Source organism: Sciurus vulgaris, assembly GCF_902686455.1.
Source record: "Sciurus vulgaris genome assembly, chromosome: 6".
Lineage (NCBI taxonomy): Eukaryota > Metazoa > Chordata > Mammalia > Rodentia > Sciuridae > Sciurus > Sciurus vulgaris.
The window spans coordinates 113,650,670-113,667,182 of NC_136466.1; the positions used below are offsets into that span (position 1 = coordinate 113,650,670).

General features: G+C 40.0%; 1 protein-coding gene and 1 long non-coding RNA gene across 3 annotated transcripts in view; one reads left to right on the forward strand and one right to left on the reverse strand.

Annotated features, from left to right (window-relative positions):
* LOC306664408 overlaps positions 1-16,513 on the reverse strand; it is a 1,052,029-nt gene that overhangs the window by 399,523 nt on the left and 635,993 nt on the right. The window lies entirely within an intron of this gene.
* SV2C (synaptic vesicle glycoprotein 2C) overlaps positions 1-16,513 on the forward strand; it is a 255,087-nt gene that overhangs the window by 206,727 nt on the left and 31,847 nt on the right. For both annotated transcript variants that reach the window (XM_079145201.1, XM_079145200.1), the window contains exons 5-7: positions 11,541-11,674; positions 12,146-12,235; positions 15,984-16,094. In XM_079145201.1, the coding sequence (XP_079001327.1) occupies positions 11,541-11,674; positions 12,146-12,235; positions 15,984-16,094 (335 nt within the window). The remainder of the gene's footprint in view (positions 1-11,540; positions 11,675-12,145; positions 12,236-15,983; positions 16,095-16,513) is intronic.

Consider the following 16,513-nt stretch of genomic DNA (forward strand, 5'->3'; position numbering starts at 1 on the left):
TGAAAACTGTATGGCTCTCAAGAAACAATCTGAACTCCATCCTGAAGGGCCAGTGGGAATCACTGAAAGGTTTAAGCTAGTGAATAAGTGAACTTGGAGGTACTTGGAAAACAGACTAGACCCACTAGAAGCTAGGAGTTCAATTAAAGAGAAGTAGTATTAACATTATTTAACGAATAGGCATTGGTCAGTCATAAGAGAGAAAAGCCAAAGTGTTAGACCCCTAAGGCTTGTTGGACCAAGTGTTATCTCTTCATTACTGATCATGGAATAATCCAAAGCTCAAGGCTCAGAGCAATAACCATAACAAGTATACTTTAACGTTTCAGCAGTGGTCACAGTCATATTGATCTATGCAAACTGTGTGCCAGTCTATTAAGGTGACTCAGGCAAGGTATAAGGATGACCTCAACCTCAGGGATGGAGAGAAAGCATCAGGTTTGAGAGAGATCAGAAAACAGAACTGCATTCCTCAGTGATAGACTAGGCATCCGGAAGTAGATTAGAGGCTACCCTCACATTTCCGGCTTATAAGAACTTGAGGAGCATCACCACTTGAGCTGGGGTGGTTTGGGAAACATCTATTGGTAGTACACCTTAGGAACTTCAGATGATCTGAAAGGTATTTTCTTAGTGGGAGTAAATTGGATACAAGTAGCATGATCTGGCTATGGAGGTGAAAGGACCAGAGCAATATGTCCACCTACTGCACTTGGAGGGAGAATGTGAAGTTCCCTTGCTTGAGCATCAGGATCAGAAATTAGAGTTCCTAAATTACTGTGGTTACACAACTTCCCACAGTTTAGAATGGAATTTCTTTGACATAAATGACAAAACTCTGAGGGTCATTTTGAGCCTGAGTCATGAGCTAAGCAGCTGTTTCACTTGTCAGGTATTAAATTATTTGTTCTGGATCAGAGGCTCTAAGGCAATAAATGGGACTAGGAAAAAAGAGCAGGTTCAAGAGAGCAATGGTGAGCAGAGGGTCATGAGTGTGACCTTTGAGCACCAGCAACAAGCAGCACTGGGACTGACCCCTTGTCACAACATTAGAAAGACCAGAGCCCCCTCTTTGTCTTACTCCTCTCCCCACAGGAATATCTTTAACTAAGCACAGATTTCATTAGAATCTTTTTACTAGATCACCAAGTTCTCTGGGAATGGACAGGGAGTTTTTGTTGATCATGAGCAAGACCTTGTGGAAGTTATGTGCAAAGAGCAAAAAGAAACTTTGATCTGGAAGAGAATGGGATCCATGAAGTTGTTTTTTGGGTTTTTTTGTTGTTGTTGTTGTTGTTGTTGTTTTTTAGGATTATTTTAAAGATAGCTGCTTTGAAAGGCGATTGACTGAGTCGCTAATAAATGCAATAAGCACCATTATCTTGCTGCAAATCCTCTACCAACTTTTAGACACCTATGTCAGAAATAACTGCAGTTTACAAGGTGTTTTGTTTTTTATTTTGAAAATATGCCATTTCTTGCCATAGATCCATATGTGAAAGAAACTTTCTTATGCTCTCACCTGGTCAAACAAAGAATTTTCTGTATTGGGGATTGAACTCAGGCCCTTGTGCATGCTAGGCAAACTCTACCACTGAACTACACCCACAGCACTTTTTATTTCAGCTTGGTACAGGGTCTCACTAAATTGTCCAGGTCAACCTCAAACTTAGAATTCTCCAGCCTCAGCCTCCAGAGTTCTTGGAATCATAGGCATGTATCACTATGCCCTACTATGAAAGATCTTAGAACCAGAGAGAACTTCAGCCCAGGAATGAGCTGTAGTCAATTATTGCATATTTCTATCTAATGTAAGAATTTTTGACATTTAATTTTGTTTGTCTGTAAGTCTCCTAAAACTGTTCCAGTTCACAAAATGAACATACTGATTTATTATTCATCCATGAACATCAGTTTTTATAAGAGTTTATATAAAAATATAATCTGAAGGTTTATGTATGAAAATAAATGTGTAATTTCATTTTAAATAAATATTTGAGTAAAACAGAGGAGAAAAGTTAATGTGTGGCTTAAAACATGAATATATATGATGCATATCTATTAATGAGTTGACTACATGCATTTGTGATATGAGCTTCAGTTATATATTATCAAGATTTTACTATCCTCTAGGTCCTTGTAGTATAAATTTACACTGAAAGACTGGGGATGTTAACTCAGTGGTAGAGCACTTGCCTTGTATGCATGAGGCCCTGGTTCAATCCCCAGGATCACCAAAAATAGGAAAAAAAATTGCAGTAAAGTCTTTGATAAATTTTTGATTGAACTATATTATTATAATAGTAATACTATATCATTGTCTGCAAAAGAAAATACCAAGGAATTTTTGTTTAAAACACAAAAATACATGTACACACACACACTTTATGCTAGCAGGCTTTTTCAAATCCTCAGACTTCTTATTTCTCAGTGGAATTTGGGAAGGACCATGCTTGAATTAGTGTTCCACACTGTCACTGGGAACTCTTTGTGGAGAGTTCACCTGGTACGCTCTTTGCATATGAAGCAGAATAAACAACCTTGAAAAATAAGTTCATGATTTTATGAGTTTCGAAAGTCACAGAAAATCTGCTTCTTAGAAAGCATAGTTAAGGTCACAAGTCAAATTCAGGAAGAAGAGGCACGATGTGACTTCCCTTCGCAGTGGGACACTTACTCTGTGCATTCCAAACAGGACCAGAGCTCAGAAACAAAAATAGAGAAAGTAGGTAGTCAGAGGCTGGGGTTTGAGCATGGTGGCAGAGTGCTTGCCTAGCATGTATGAGGCACTAGGTTCAATCCCCAGCACTGCAGGAGAGAAGAGAAATGAAGAAGTGGAAATGTTGGCTTATTGCTTGAGGATGCTCATAGCGACAGATGACTGTTGCAGTTAGTTGGAATTTCACCCTTGGACTGTCTCCCTGGGATATGTAATTGGCTCTCACTTCCTGCAGGCATTATTTTATGCTGCAGGCAGATCCCTGCCAACTGTTTTCATGGTGATTGCCCTGTGCATTTCTGATGGAGATAATGCTCACAAGATTGCAGCTCAAGGAGCAACTGACCTCTGCCCCAAGAATCCAAGATTAGAAAATGGGATTATAGGTCAAGATAAAAGGTCTATGAATATTGTTCTCTTTCCTACCCAGAGATATGAGGGTTGCCTCTGGCACTTTCTCATTGGCATCCATAAATGTCCACTGCATTGTCAATGTTTAGGTTTTTCACAATCAGAATCAACTGCATCAGTTCAGAAAAATGCAAATACAGTTGTGGCAGAACTGTAATTCCAGTTTTCTTCTTCTCTCTCTTCTCTCATCAGCACCTAAGTCTCAGAAAAATTAAGAGCTTATAACTCTGAAAAACATGTTTATGCCCTTTTCGAGTAAAACATAGTATAAGGTGATACAAGATTTAAAAATTAAAGAAGTCATGTCAAAAGTGTAAGTCCCCATGAACCCTCACCCCAGCCCTCAGTAACCATTTAAGTACTTTAGTGTATTTTTCTTCTCTCTTGTTTTCTGCAGCAAATGATATGTTTTATGTGTATATAAAAATGAAATCACTACAATTTACACTGTTTGGAAAAAAGCTTTTTTTCCTCTACTGGGCTATATACCTTGAACATCTTCCCTGCTAAATCAGTAATACTGTACTACGGTTTATATAACTATCTCCCAGTTACAAACCCCCCAAACACATACACCTTTTACTGATTTATTTACTTATTTGTTTTACAAATTGAGAATAAGATGAAAATTTCAACAACAGGGACTGTCCAGCTGCAACTGATTAAATCTTATAGCCACAGATGATACTGGATGCATGACAACCTAAGTTTCAAGCCAAGGATTAATGTTTCATGCTGATTGTGTAATGTCTATTTGTTAAACCAGTGGCTTGTTGAAGGTACAAATTTTTATTTATGTAGGAATAAAATCAGAAATTCATCTGATCATTGTTCCCTTCTTAAGTTTTTTTCACTAAAGAAAATGGATTTTGAACCACTTTTAAAGAGAAATTTAGTAGGTCATGTACCTGTGAGTAAAGACTACAAACAAAAATATACAGATGATTTACTTAACTATTAAAATTGATCTCTCATGCAATATTTAAGATTTTTCTTTTAGAATATTAGATCTGTGTCTTGCAACTAAAATCTGCTTTGTTGCCAAAGACAGTTTCACTGATATCTCATATCTGACAATCAAATTTAGAATAGTAAAGTAGGTACTGAGATAGGGTTTCCAGGACAGAGCCCAGAAAAGAATGCAAAACCCAGCACACTGTGTGTGTTGTATACTTTCCTTGGCACCTTGGAAAACAGACAACTGGGGAGGCAGCTGGTTTCTGCAATCACAGAGCACATTAGCTTGAGGCTGGCAAATGGCCTTGATTATTATGCAAGACACATAATACTCTTATTAGTGCCACACTGATTAGGGCTGTGCAGTCACAGTGTTCTGTAATACCCTAATTGAAGTCCTTCCTCACATGGAATTTACATTATCTGTAGATAAATCCCACAGTGTGACATTTTAATGAGTATTTTAACAAAGTCCAAAGGACAATTAGAACCATCAACTTCGCTGGGATCATTTTTTTAAGACAAAGAAGGCATGGTGCCAATGAAAAGGATTCATTTAAGAGAACTCATTTTAGTAAGTGTAGATGAGTATTCAGTAGCAACAACCCACTTTCCTAGTTTAATAAGGCTTGGTTTCAGATTCCTGTCCTTCACTCTACTTCCGACATTTGTGGTACAGGCTTTGGGTAACATTTTTATTTTTGGTACCAGGGATTGAACCCAGGGGCGCTTAACTACTGAACCACATCCCCAGCCCTTTTTATGTTTTATTTGGAGACAGGGTGTCAGTGAGTTGCTTAGGACCTTGCTAAGTTGCTGAGGCTGTGTTTAAACTCACTATCCTCCTGCCTCAGCCTCCCGAGCCACACCAGGCTTTTGTGTGACTCTTACATTTAGATTTAGTCCATCTTGAAATGGAACTCAGGAGGGATCCTTTGGATCCCTAGATGAGGAATGATGTGATCAGTGTTTTACTTCTTCATTCTTTTATTTGTTTTTAATGCAGAGGATGGTATTTTTTTGTTTTATGAAGCATCTGTGGGGTCATTTCTCAAGACCCGCATGCTGTCTATCTCCTATTTAGCCTTTGACCCCCAGTGCGGGATGTCATGAGGAGGGGGGCATCCAGTTCCCTGGCTAGGACGCCTGCTACTGCTCTCAGGCTCTGTTCTCCCACTCCAAGTCAGGCAGTTATAATGTTGTAGAAAGGGGACGATCAACCCTGGCTAAACTCAAATACTTATTAGGCACAGATTTAATTCTGTATCTATCTCTGACAGTAGAAATTTTAGAATTTGCTTTCTTTGTTCATAGGCCCAAATCAGAAACTGGCCAGAAGTCTTGAGAGAAGATCCCTTAAAACATATAGACCATAGCCTCCTCTGTAATCCCACCGCACTTTCTTCTTTACCTGGCACAGCATAGGTTGTATTGTTTATCATGTCTGTTAGCAAATCTGCTTCATCCACTGGACTCTAACCTCCTCGAGGGCTGGGAATCAGTCTCATTAGCCTATACATGCCAGCACTATGGCACATATAGTTACTCAATAGAAGTATGAAGGAATGGACACAAAGTAAATAAAAATGTCTTCTTATAAAACTAAACAGAAACTTATATGACTCAGTCATTCCACTTCTACATATTTATACAGAGTAAAGAAAAAATTTGATGCATTCAAAAATCTGTATGATATATTTATAGTAGCTTTGTTCATCACTTCACACTGGAAACAATCCAACAATTCTTCCACTGGTGAGTGAACAGAATAACTGTGATGTATTCACAAAAAGGATCATAACACAGCAAAGAAAAATAAGCCACTGGTATATGCAATAATTTACATGAATCTCAAATATGTAATGCTAAGATTCAAAATGCTAAATGCAAAATGATTCCATTTATATAACATTCTGAAAGGACAAAACTACTAGGACAGAGAACTGAGGAGGGGTTGACCCCAAAGGTACAACACAAGGAAAAGTTTCAAGATGACAGAACCATTCTGTGGTGGTGGTTACATGGCTGCACATATGCAAAATGCATTGAACTATACAGCTGAAAATAATAAATAAATCTCATGGTATCTAAATAATAAATAAATCTTACAAATTTTATTTGAAAACGTAAATCAAAGTTATTTTGCTGTTTGGTGTGGATCCAGAAAAAAAAAGTAAAAGGAAACCTGAGTATCTATGGTCTTGTCAACCTGAAGTGATTTTGCACATTCTCATATATACATGTATCCTGTGTGTGTGTGTGTGCATGCTCATTAAATAAACATTTAAATAACATCTCCTGTGGACCTCAACTTGCTAATGGCACTAGGGAGATACTGGCAAGTCAGAAAAACAGGGATTCTATTTTCCTGGTGGGGAGAAGGACAAGTAATAAACATGTAAATAAATAAATAAATAAGACAGCTTTAGATCATGGTAAGTGCTATCAAGACAATAAAGGTCTCTAGTAACAGAAAGTGGGGTTTAGTGTGTGCGTTCATCTGGGGAAATAACCTTAAACCGGGACCTGGACGGTTGAAGGAGGCAGACATCAATGTAAATATTTAGACAGAGCAGTCCAGACAGGGCAAATATCAAATGCTGAGGACCTGTAGGAGACTCAGTAAAGGAAGAGATGGGGGGTGGCGGGGAACATCTTCCTTCAAAAACTCAGAAAGGCTGACTAAAATACATACACATACTTTTAAATGTACGGCTGTGCTTCTGGAAAAAAAGGTGTAGCCCCAAAGATGGGATTAAGTTCTATGTTCAAAGAACTGCTGGCAGGTCAATGGAACTGGACCAAGTGAGGAAGAGGATCAGCTGAAGAAAATGAGCTCCGATATCTGAAGAGGGATCAGTCCATGCAGGTCTTAGAGCTGTGGTAAGACACATGAATTGCAATCCACATGTGTTGGGAGCTGTGAGAGTCTTTCAAACAGCAGAGCAAAGTGCACTTGTTGACATTTATCAATGTAACTCTGACTACTATAGGGAGAGTGAACTATGGAGGACCAAGAGAGGCAGGGAGACCAATTAGAAGGCTGTTGCTGAAGGTCAGGGAGAGGCCCATGTGAACTGGAACCTATGCAGTGCCACAGAGTTAAGAAGAAATGGATGGTTTTGAGATAAATTTTAGAGAATAACTTTCCAATGGGTTGAACATTGTGGGTAGTGAGGGAAAATGGGGAATCAAGGAAGAAATATTGATTTTTAGTGTGAATAATTTCTGACTGGAAGAACTGAAATAGGGGAAGTTGAGAGAGAAATGAGAGTTTTTCCTTGGTAATGTGGCAGAAAATCTAAAGTTCCAATTGCATATGGTAGCTCTGAGATGCCTGCTAGGTAGCTCTGTGAAGAGGTAAATAGGCAGGTGGAGATGTGGTTCCGGCATTCCAGGAAGAGAACAGGATGCATTTCTCAGACAAAGGCATGGAGATAGTGCATGGAGTTTGGACATAAATGAATCCACCTGTAGACAGAGGAGAGGATCAATGGCCAAAATTGAGGGAGTGCCAACTTTGGGGGACCAGTCAGAAGAGTCAGCTAAGAAAACTGAAGGAAAGCCAGTGAGGTGGGAAAGAGACTAGTACTGATGAGGAAGTCAAGGAAAACAAGCTTTTCAGAAAGAAGGGAACAGATAGCTGTGGGAAATGATTTGGAAATTTTGAGTAAGAAGAAGACAGAGAAGTCACTGTTAAGTTTGGCAAAACTGGTGACCTTGACCAGCCCCATTCGTGTGGAATTCAGGACAGAAGTCTGTTTGGGGTGAGAAAGTGGAGACAGTTGCCACTGACCATTCCTCTGAGAAGTTTTGCTGTGACATGAGGAACAGAGGAAGCAGTGCAGCTGCAGAAGCCTGTGGGGGCCAAGGAAGGACTGTTACTTAGATGTTGCACATAAATCTGTGGGTGGAACAGCTCCTGAAGTGACGTAAGAAAATGTGATAGTAAGGGCTGGAGAGGAGGCGTAGGTGATCACAGGAGTGCCATACCTGTGAGAAAGAGAAAGATGGACTTCAGAGTACACATGAACCAGAGGACCTTAGAGTGGCACACGGGCAGGTCATCTGCTATAGAGATGGGACAGGAACAGGCAGATCAGGTTATGGAGGACTGGGCAGATGAGATGTATATATTCTTTCCATGTTTCTTTTCTCAAAGAATCAGGAAGTGAGGTCAAGTATGAGGAATGAGGTTGCTGGATATTTGGGGAGAGATGGGAAAAAGGAATAAAGATAGTATAGGAGAGTGGGAGAAAAGCATATTGCAAATAAATGAAGAGAAATTGGTGGACAACACGTTTTTTACACAGAAGGAGGTCACCACAATGCACATGTGTGTGCATGTGTGGGTATATACACATATGGATATATGCACACCATGCAAGGGACAAGAAGACAGACTTCACAGCTAATGAAATAGAGGAGGACTGGAGCAGCAATGAATAGGCTAAACTTCAGCTGTTTTAAACTGAGCAGAACTGGACTCTGGATCAGTTTGTTCTGTTCCGGTTTTAGATTGTTGTTCAATTTCCTTGCTAAACTGAAAACTTCCCAACTGGGATCACTTTCTAATATGTCTCCTCATCCACTGACATGATGTTCCAGAGCATTAAGAGTGCAGGGCTACATTCCTAAGACCAGCTGTTGAGAAGGAGCCTGATATCCCTGGATGGGCATCTGGAGAGCCTAAATAAAAGCAGGGAGTCTGGCATTTCATAGAGAATAGCTACAATTCTCCAACTTAACTTTCATCAGTCAAGTTACCGAGGGAGCTGTGTGCGGTATAGGTATGAAGTGCCCCGGCAAAGTATTGTGAGACCATGCAAGAAAGTTTAGAGGTGAAATGATTGGGTTATGAGACCCTTAACCTAATCAGTGTATTGATCCACTTGAATGGATTAACTGGGTTGCAGGCAGGATGTGACTGGAGGAGGTAAGTCTCTGGGAGCTTTCCTTTGGGGTATGTATTTTGTCCCTAGTGAACAGAGCACTCTCTCTCTGCTTCCTCTTCACCACATCCTGAGCTACTTTCCTCGGACACACCCTTCTACCTTGATGGTCTGCCTCACCTCAGGCACAGAGCAACAGAGTCAGTCATCCATGAACTGAGACCTCTGAAACCATGAGCACCAAATAAACTTTTCCTCCTCTGCATTGTTCTTGTTGGGACTTTTGGTCACGGTGATGAAAAAGCTGACTACAACAAGCTGTATTACAAAGAGGAGTGTATCTGTTTCCTATTACCACTGCAATTAATCACCACAAATGTTTTGGCCTCTAACATTATAAATTTATTAGTATACACTTCTGGAGGTCATAAGTTCAAGTGCACTGGCAGGACCTCTGGAGGACTTCTGGAGTTTCCCTTTGGAGTGTCTAGGAGAGGAGTCCTGGCCTTTTCTTCCTGTCACCTATCTTCCTTGGCTTGTGGCCCATGCCTCAATCTCCAAAGCAAACAGATGGTATCTTCAGATCTCTCTCCAGTCAAACTTCTGCTTCCCTTAGCCCCTGTCCTTCTCTCACTCAGACTCTTCTGCTTCCCTCTTTTCATTCGAAGGACACCTGCATTTACACATGGCACAGTCATATATACTTCAGGATAATCTCTTTCTCTCAAGATGCCTAATTTAATAATGGTCATCTTGAGATGCCTCTCTGAGTCCCTTTTCATGTAGAGTAACATGTTCACAGGCTCAGGAGATTAAAATGAGAACATCTGTTAGGGGAGGGAGCATTATTCCATCTACCACAAGAAGCTTCCTACAGGACTGCAGTTGTGGCTCAATGGTAGAGAGCTTCCCTAGCATGCATGAGGGACTGGGTTCGAGTCTCAGCATCACCTAATAATAAATGGATAAAATAAAGGCCCATCGACAACCAAAACATTTTTTTTTTCTTAAAAAAGAAGCTTCTTACTCTACTCACTGTAGTGAATGTCTCCTTTACAAACTTCACTTTCTGAACTAATGTATTTGATTGATAGCACCAGAGCCTTCCCCTTCTTGTCTTTGTTCTTCTTCCTTGTACTTTATGGAAGGTACTAGAGCCTGCAATTAACAGTGTCACTGAAAGCTTTCATTTTTCTTCTAATGTTTAAAATACTAGAACTTAAAATTTCTTTAAAAAAAAAAAAAAAAAAAAAAAAAAGTCACCGGGGTTGTAGCTCAGTGGTAGAGCATTTGCCTAGCATGTGTGAGGTACTGGGTTCAATCCTCAGCACCACATAAAAATAAATAAATAAATAAAATCTTTTTTAAAAAGTCTTTATATGAAGCTCCAAAAATCAAATGTGAAATGAGCAAGTTATATTTTCCCTGTTCCAGTGTAGAACTTCTTCTGCATTAGATAGGTAAAACTTTTTAACTTATGCTACATAAAACATTGAGAGCAATCATACTCCCCTAACATTTATGAAATAATTAATCAACCCCCATAACATCCATATATTAAATTCCCAGAAAAAATTATTGATCTAAGATTTATATAGTATGTCATTAGTGTTTACATCATTTGTTAACAAATTCAGTGAGTGAGTAGATGCACACATGAGGCCATGTGTTGATGTATAATTCTGTTTCAAATCCTGACAGGGAAGATTCTGATATGTGACTTCAGTTCTGTGGCCTTGAGGAAGTTATGTCCCCTTCAGAATCTCACTTGGCTCTTGTGTGAACAGTGAATAATTATGCAACTGTCCTGGGAATGGGCTGTAAACTACCTGACTTATGTTCACAGAAAGTCTTACAAACACCCAGCTTTGCTATAAATTAGAATTTCACTCCACACAATTCATCTCTGCCTCTATAAATCTCCTCTGTGTTTTCAATTAGATTTGATATGCCTCATTACTTTGAATTAGAATCATGTTTGAATTCTCCTTTCAATTATTTTAATATTCATTCAAATATTGGCTTTTTATTCTCAAAGGCATTTCTGTTTGTATCCCACTGTGGTTGTTTTCACTATTTTAAAATAAAAATTCTATTTTTGTAATATTGAGAAATCTTCTATATCCATTTAGAGCTAGGTACCTCTGTTCTCTTACCTGTTTCCTTGACTCACACCTAACTGGGAGCCATTGATGCAGTCTACAGAGAACCAATTCGTGGCAGACAGCAGGGTGGAAAACAGTGGAAGAGCAAACAGAAGATACCCAGCACAGTGACCAATTGGAAAAAGCGTTTTCGCTAATTAATGTTGGCTTCTGGAATTTGGTTATATACAAGCCCACAAGCAGTGCCTACGTAGACCTCAAGTCCTTTGGTTTCCAGCATCTTTCTTTGAGCACTGCCAATGGTCGACTTAAAACTAAGTTGGTCACCGTGGCTGATCAACTTATTCCTCTGAGGATCGTAGGACTTGACTGATAAATCCGTGGTGGAGATGCCAGGTGACTTTCCTGATGGGCCCTGGAGGAAGCCTTCCTCATTCTTCCTGTCTCCTCTTCCAGGGTGGAGCTTCAGCATGGGCTCGGCCTACCAGTTTCACAGCTGGCGTGTCTTCGTCATTGTCTGCGCGCTGCCCTGTGTCTCTTCTGTGGTAGCCCTCACCTTCATGCCTGAAAGCCCCCGGTTCTTATTGGAGGTAATACTTATTATTACAAATACTGACATAGCCCACTTCCACTAGAAAGAGTTCCTTGCTAACTGTAGGAAGTATGTTGGCCTCTTTGGTAGGTGCAGTTTTCCTTCCTGCCTGGAACTGTGGAGAGTCTGATTTCATGGAGACAAGCTTTCAACACCAGTGTGTGGAAAAGCTGCCTCATGGCCAGGAAATACTTGTTCCTCCTTAAACAACTTTTCATTCAATAAAGAGAACATGGTTTATTATTTTGTAAGTGAAATCTGCCATCCACATGCACTATTTCTAGTTACAGGCACATTGTGTGACCTACTAGTGTATTCAATGATATCCAAATAATCTGTATTCGCCAGTGGGACTCTCTAAATTGCCTTTGCACAATTATGCTCAGTATGGTCTAAGAATACAGCTATTGGAAAAGCAGGGGAGATATGTGTTTTACTGCGAGTGCCTCACTGCCTGGACATTTCTTAGGTTGGAAAACATGACGAAGCTTGGATGATTCTGAAGTTAATCCATGACACCAACATGAGAGCCCGGGGTCAGCCTGAGAAGGTCTTCACGGTGAGTTTGCTCCTCAGAGAATCCTCCACACCAGAGTTCGGGGCAAGGACCAGACTGTAAACATTTGTGTATGTGTTTGCCCCATCTTCTTAATTATCAAAGTGAAATAAGAGCAACTGTTCCTTCTTTTAGACTTAACAGAGATAAAATTAAAAAAAAAAACTTTCAAGTCAATAAATAACATCACATATACATGCATTATAAACAAACTCTGCCATGTACTTGCTTAGCATCTATTTTATTTTTTATTTTTTAAGGGTTTAAATTTTAATTATTTATGAAGTTAAAAATTATAACAATTCAGATTGTGTGCACATTTAGACTTTACGAATCATTTGGTTTCTGTCTCAACTACTTAACTCTGCCACAGTAATACAACGGCAGCCATGGATGATGTGTAAATAGATGGGCGTGGTTGTGTCCTAATGAAACTTTATTTGTTCAGACAGGCAGAAGGGCTGGTTTGGTCCCTAGGTTGCCAACCCTATCTATGCCTATCTGTAACTCCAGGGTTCTGTGGCTATTTAAATAACACTAACCTGAGAGATGGGTGAAGATAGAAAGATCATATTTTGACTTATTCTAACTCCCAGGCTCAGTACCAGAGGAGGAGGCCTTGGTTGAAAGGATCACCAACATATTCTCCTTGGCTTGCTGTCAGAGGAGATCCAGGTCTGTTGGGCCATCTCCTCTGCTCTGCCAGGCCACAGCTTTTGCCCCAGCCATCCACCTGAAATTTATTTATTTCCACTTGCTGCTCAGCCAAGAAGTATAGAGCATCCTAAGGCAGGAGGACTGTAAGTTCCAGGACACTCCCATACCATGAAAAAGAAAAAAAAAGATCAGATTGTATGAGACACAGTGGCACTAAATACCCAGTAATACTTCTGGTCTCTAGGTTTCAGGACATTTTCCAGTGACATACAACCCCTCCAAAGGCAGACATTCACAGGAACCCCATAGTGTTTTCTCCAAGATGTCAAGAATTATCCTTCCTAGCTGAGGCCCTAAGAAACCATTAAGAAACTTAGTAAAATTTCAAAGTTATTTACTAAAAGGTCTTTTTAAAATCCAGTAATAAATGAGAAAACAATTATATTAGAGTATCAAAGCAGTGTAAGTAAGCAAGAAACTACTGGGTTTTCTGACAACCAAGGCAAAAGACGGATTTAATAGATTGCATAAGAGTGCTTTTCTGTTTTTTTTTTTTTCAATAGTACATAATAATTGTACATAATAGTGGGAGTTGTTATCACATATTTTTCACACACATAACATAATTTGGTCAATTTCCTTCCTTGATAGCTCCATTTTCCCTCCCCTCGCCCCTGGTAGATTACACAGTTTTTGATATAAAGTAATTGGCAATGCATTTGTTTTTAAAGAAAAGTCAACTTTAGTTCTAACTTGTGAAAAGTTTACAATAAATTCTATTATAATGAATACCGAACAATGTAAGAGATGTTATCTACAATACAACTTTTACGTAAAGGCAAATAGTTTACACGTGACCATTTTTTAAGTCAATAACTAATCAGAATTTGGTAAAGGAAGGTAATCTTGTGGGAAACCTGAGAAAAGTAATCCAAATATGTGGCTACAACTTGTTGTGGCTTGCTATGAACATAAGATATGAAACAATCAAGAAACTTATTTCTAAAATAGATCTCACTTTATTATACATCTATGCACATGAGCACAAAGATATATAAGATGTACCCCAATTTCACACTGTACTGACTTCACATTGTTCTCAGGATAAAGACAGAAATCCTCAATGTTGACAAGGATGAGGCCCTCCTATTTTTTTGGGTCCTTTCGACAGATACCCTCATCTTTCAGTTCCTCAGGTTTGCCATTCAACCTCACATGCCTCAGGCTGTTCCCTCTGCACTGTTCCCTCACATCTCCAAACGTTTGCATGTTCTTCCTCCAGTTTATACACTTGGCAAATATTATACTTCTCTGTCCAGCTCAGTTCAAATTCTGGAGTCCTCGAAGCCTTCTCTCTAATTTTCAGGTCAAACTGGATGTTCTGAGCAGTATTTTTCTCATTCTAGACAGACCTCCACGTGAATGCTTTCACTCTTACGTGGTAATTGCTTGGAGGCTATGATGCTTCATGTCTGACCCCAGGAGCTGCCAGTGAATGCATGAATGATCAAAGGCTGATGACTGGAGAAGTGGAAGTCTCTCAAAAGAAAAATGTTGAATGATGAGAACATTCTTTGCCAGGCTCAGCGGTGTAAGCCTATAATCCCAGATACTTGGGAGACTAAAACAGAGGATAGTAAATTTGAGGCCAGCATCCGCAATTTTACAAGACCCTATCTCAAAACAAAAAGGGCTGGGGAGCTGGCTCAGGGGTAAAGCACCTCTGGGTTCAACCCTCAGTACTGATTTAAAAAAAAAAAATCTTGTGATATAAAAAAATAAAACAACCAGAGTATTACAGAATAATGCCTACATGGATTATTTTGAACTGATTATATTTGAAATTCCATATTTAACCCAGAAATAGACACCTTTGTTCACAGAGCCAAAGAGAGACTACTACCTACCTGATCCAATTTGAAAGATGCTTAGGGTCCCCAAATCCTTTCTGTCAAAATCCAGCCTAGGTACCCGGGTATGGAGGATGACAATACAGTAGAATTGCCATCTGGGATGTTGGCAGGCTCCCCAGAAAAACCCGCTCAAACCCAGGCCAGGGTAAAGGGTGCACATTTCTATGTCCTCTCAGGTGGGTCAAAACTCAGTCAGTGTAGATTAACGGGGAGGGGGGCCAGGGCCACAAAGGAGCTGTTCTTCCTTTTTTCCTCTTTTCAGGATTCATTCTCTTTGATGGAAACACTGCTTTACCTGTTTTGGTAGCTCTTTTTCTTAGCAAAAAGTGACTACCTTAAGTCGTAGATGCAACTTTTCATGCTGAGCTTCTGCCATTTATTCCCCTGGAGAGACTGGAGGAATCGGTGTTAATGTTCAGTCAATTGTGGCCACCTGTGAGATTTGTTAGCTAGCCACTTTCATGCTGTGGGAGAAGGAAGAAAGGGTCTTACTGACACGCTGCCAATGAAAAGCTTTGATGGGAAAGGTTTAAGGAGTATGGATGGAGATCAAATGCATCAAATAGGTTGTGAAAAAATGTGTACAGTCACTTCAGGTCTACAAAGATAAACCTTACTGCCTAAGTTAATCTGAGTGTTTTATCTGTTTATGTCTTCTTCATGGAAATGATCAGAGAAGGGTATTTTGGTTTCATATTGTCCTGTTTTTGCTTTCTCTTCCCCCATTTCTCTACAACATTCCCTGCCACTCGTTTCTTGTTCCATTCTCTTAGGTGCTATTTGGATCTTACGCCAGTGGTCTCCTATTTGTATGGAGTAATTATTGAATATTGCTTACTTTTTATAGGAGTCAGGTCTTGCTCCTTTGAAAATATATTGTGAAACTGGGCACAGTGGCACACACCTGTAATCCCAGTGGCTCAGGAGGCTGGGGCAGGAGGATCACGAGTTCAAAGACAGCCTCAGCAAGAGCAAGACGCTAAGCAACTCAGTGAGATCCTGTCTCTAAATAAAATACAGAATAAGGCTGGGGATGTGGCTCAGTGGTCGAGTACCCCTGAGTTCAATCCCTGGTACCCCCCCAAAAATGTTAATTTTTAAAAATATATATATATTGTGAGCCTAAACTCAGCAACTTCAGAGAAGAGAACTCAGCATTTTTGCTCTGTTGCTTTCTACAGGTAAACAAAATCAAAACCCCTAAACAAATAGATGAGTTGATTGAAATTGAGAGTGATACCGGAACATGGTACAGGAGGTGCTTTGTTCGGATCCGCACAGAACTGTACGGAGTAAGTACCCAGTTCCACACTGACCTTCATGTCAACCTCTTATATTTGGGCATAGTCAGAAGAGGGGCTGGCTCTGCCTGTCCCATCAGTGGGTTTTTTCCTTTTTGTCTAGGACATCTAAATCCTGGACTCGGACCAGGCAATTGGACCCCTTTTGGGTCAGCAGCTAGCCACTATGTCCTGTCCTGGGGTAGGAAGGTGTTAGGCCAGTAACAGGCCGTTTTGCAGTCCGTTGGCCTCCAGGAAGCTGAAAAGTGAAAATTCCAGTATCTGGTTCCCTCTGGGCCCTAGGTATAGACCCTTTAAGTTGAAATGAATTCAGCCCAACAAAAACTCAGCTCTTTTATAATTCAATGGAAGGGGCAGGGGAGTGGGGTTGACTAACGGCATAAGAAAACTATTTCTCTACTATTTCACAG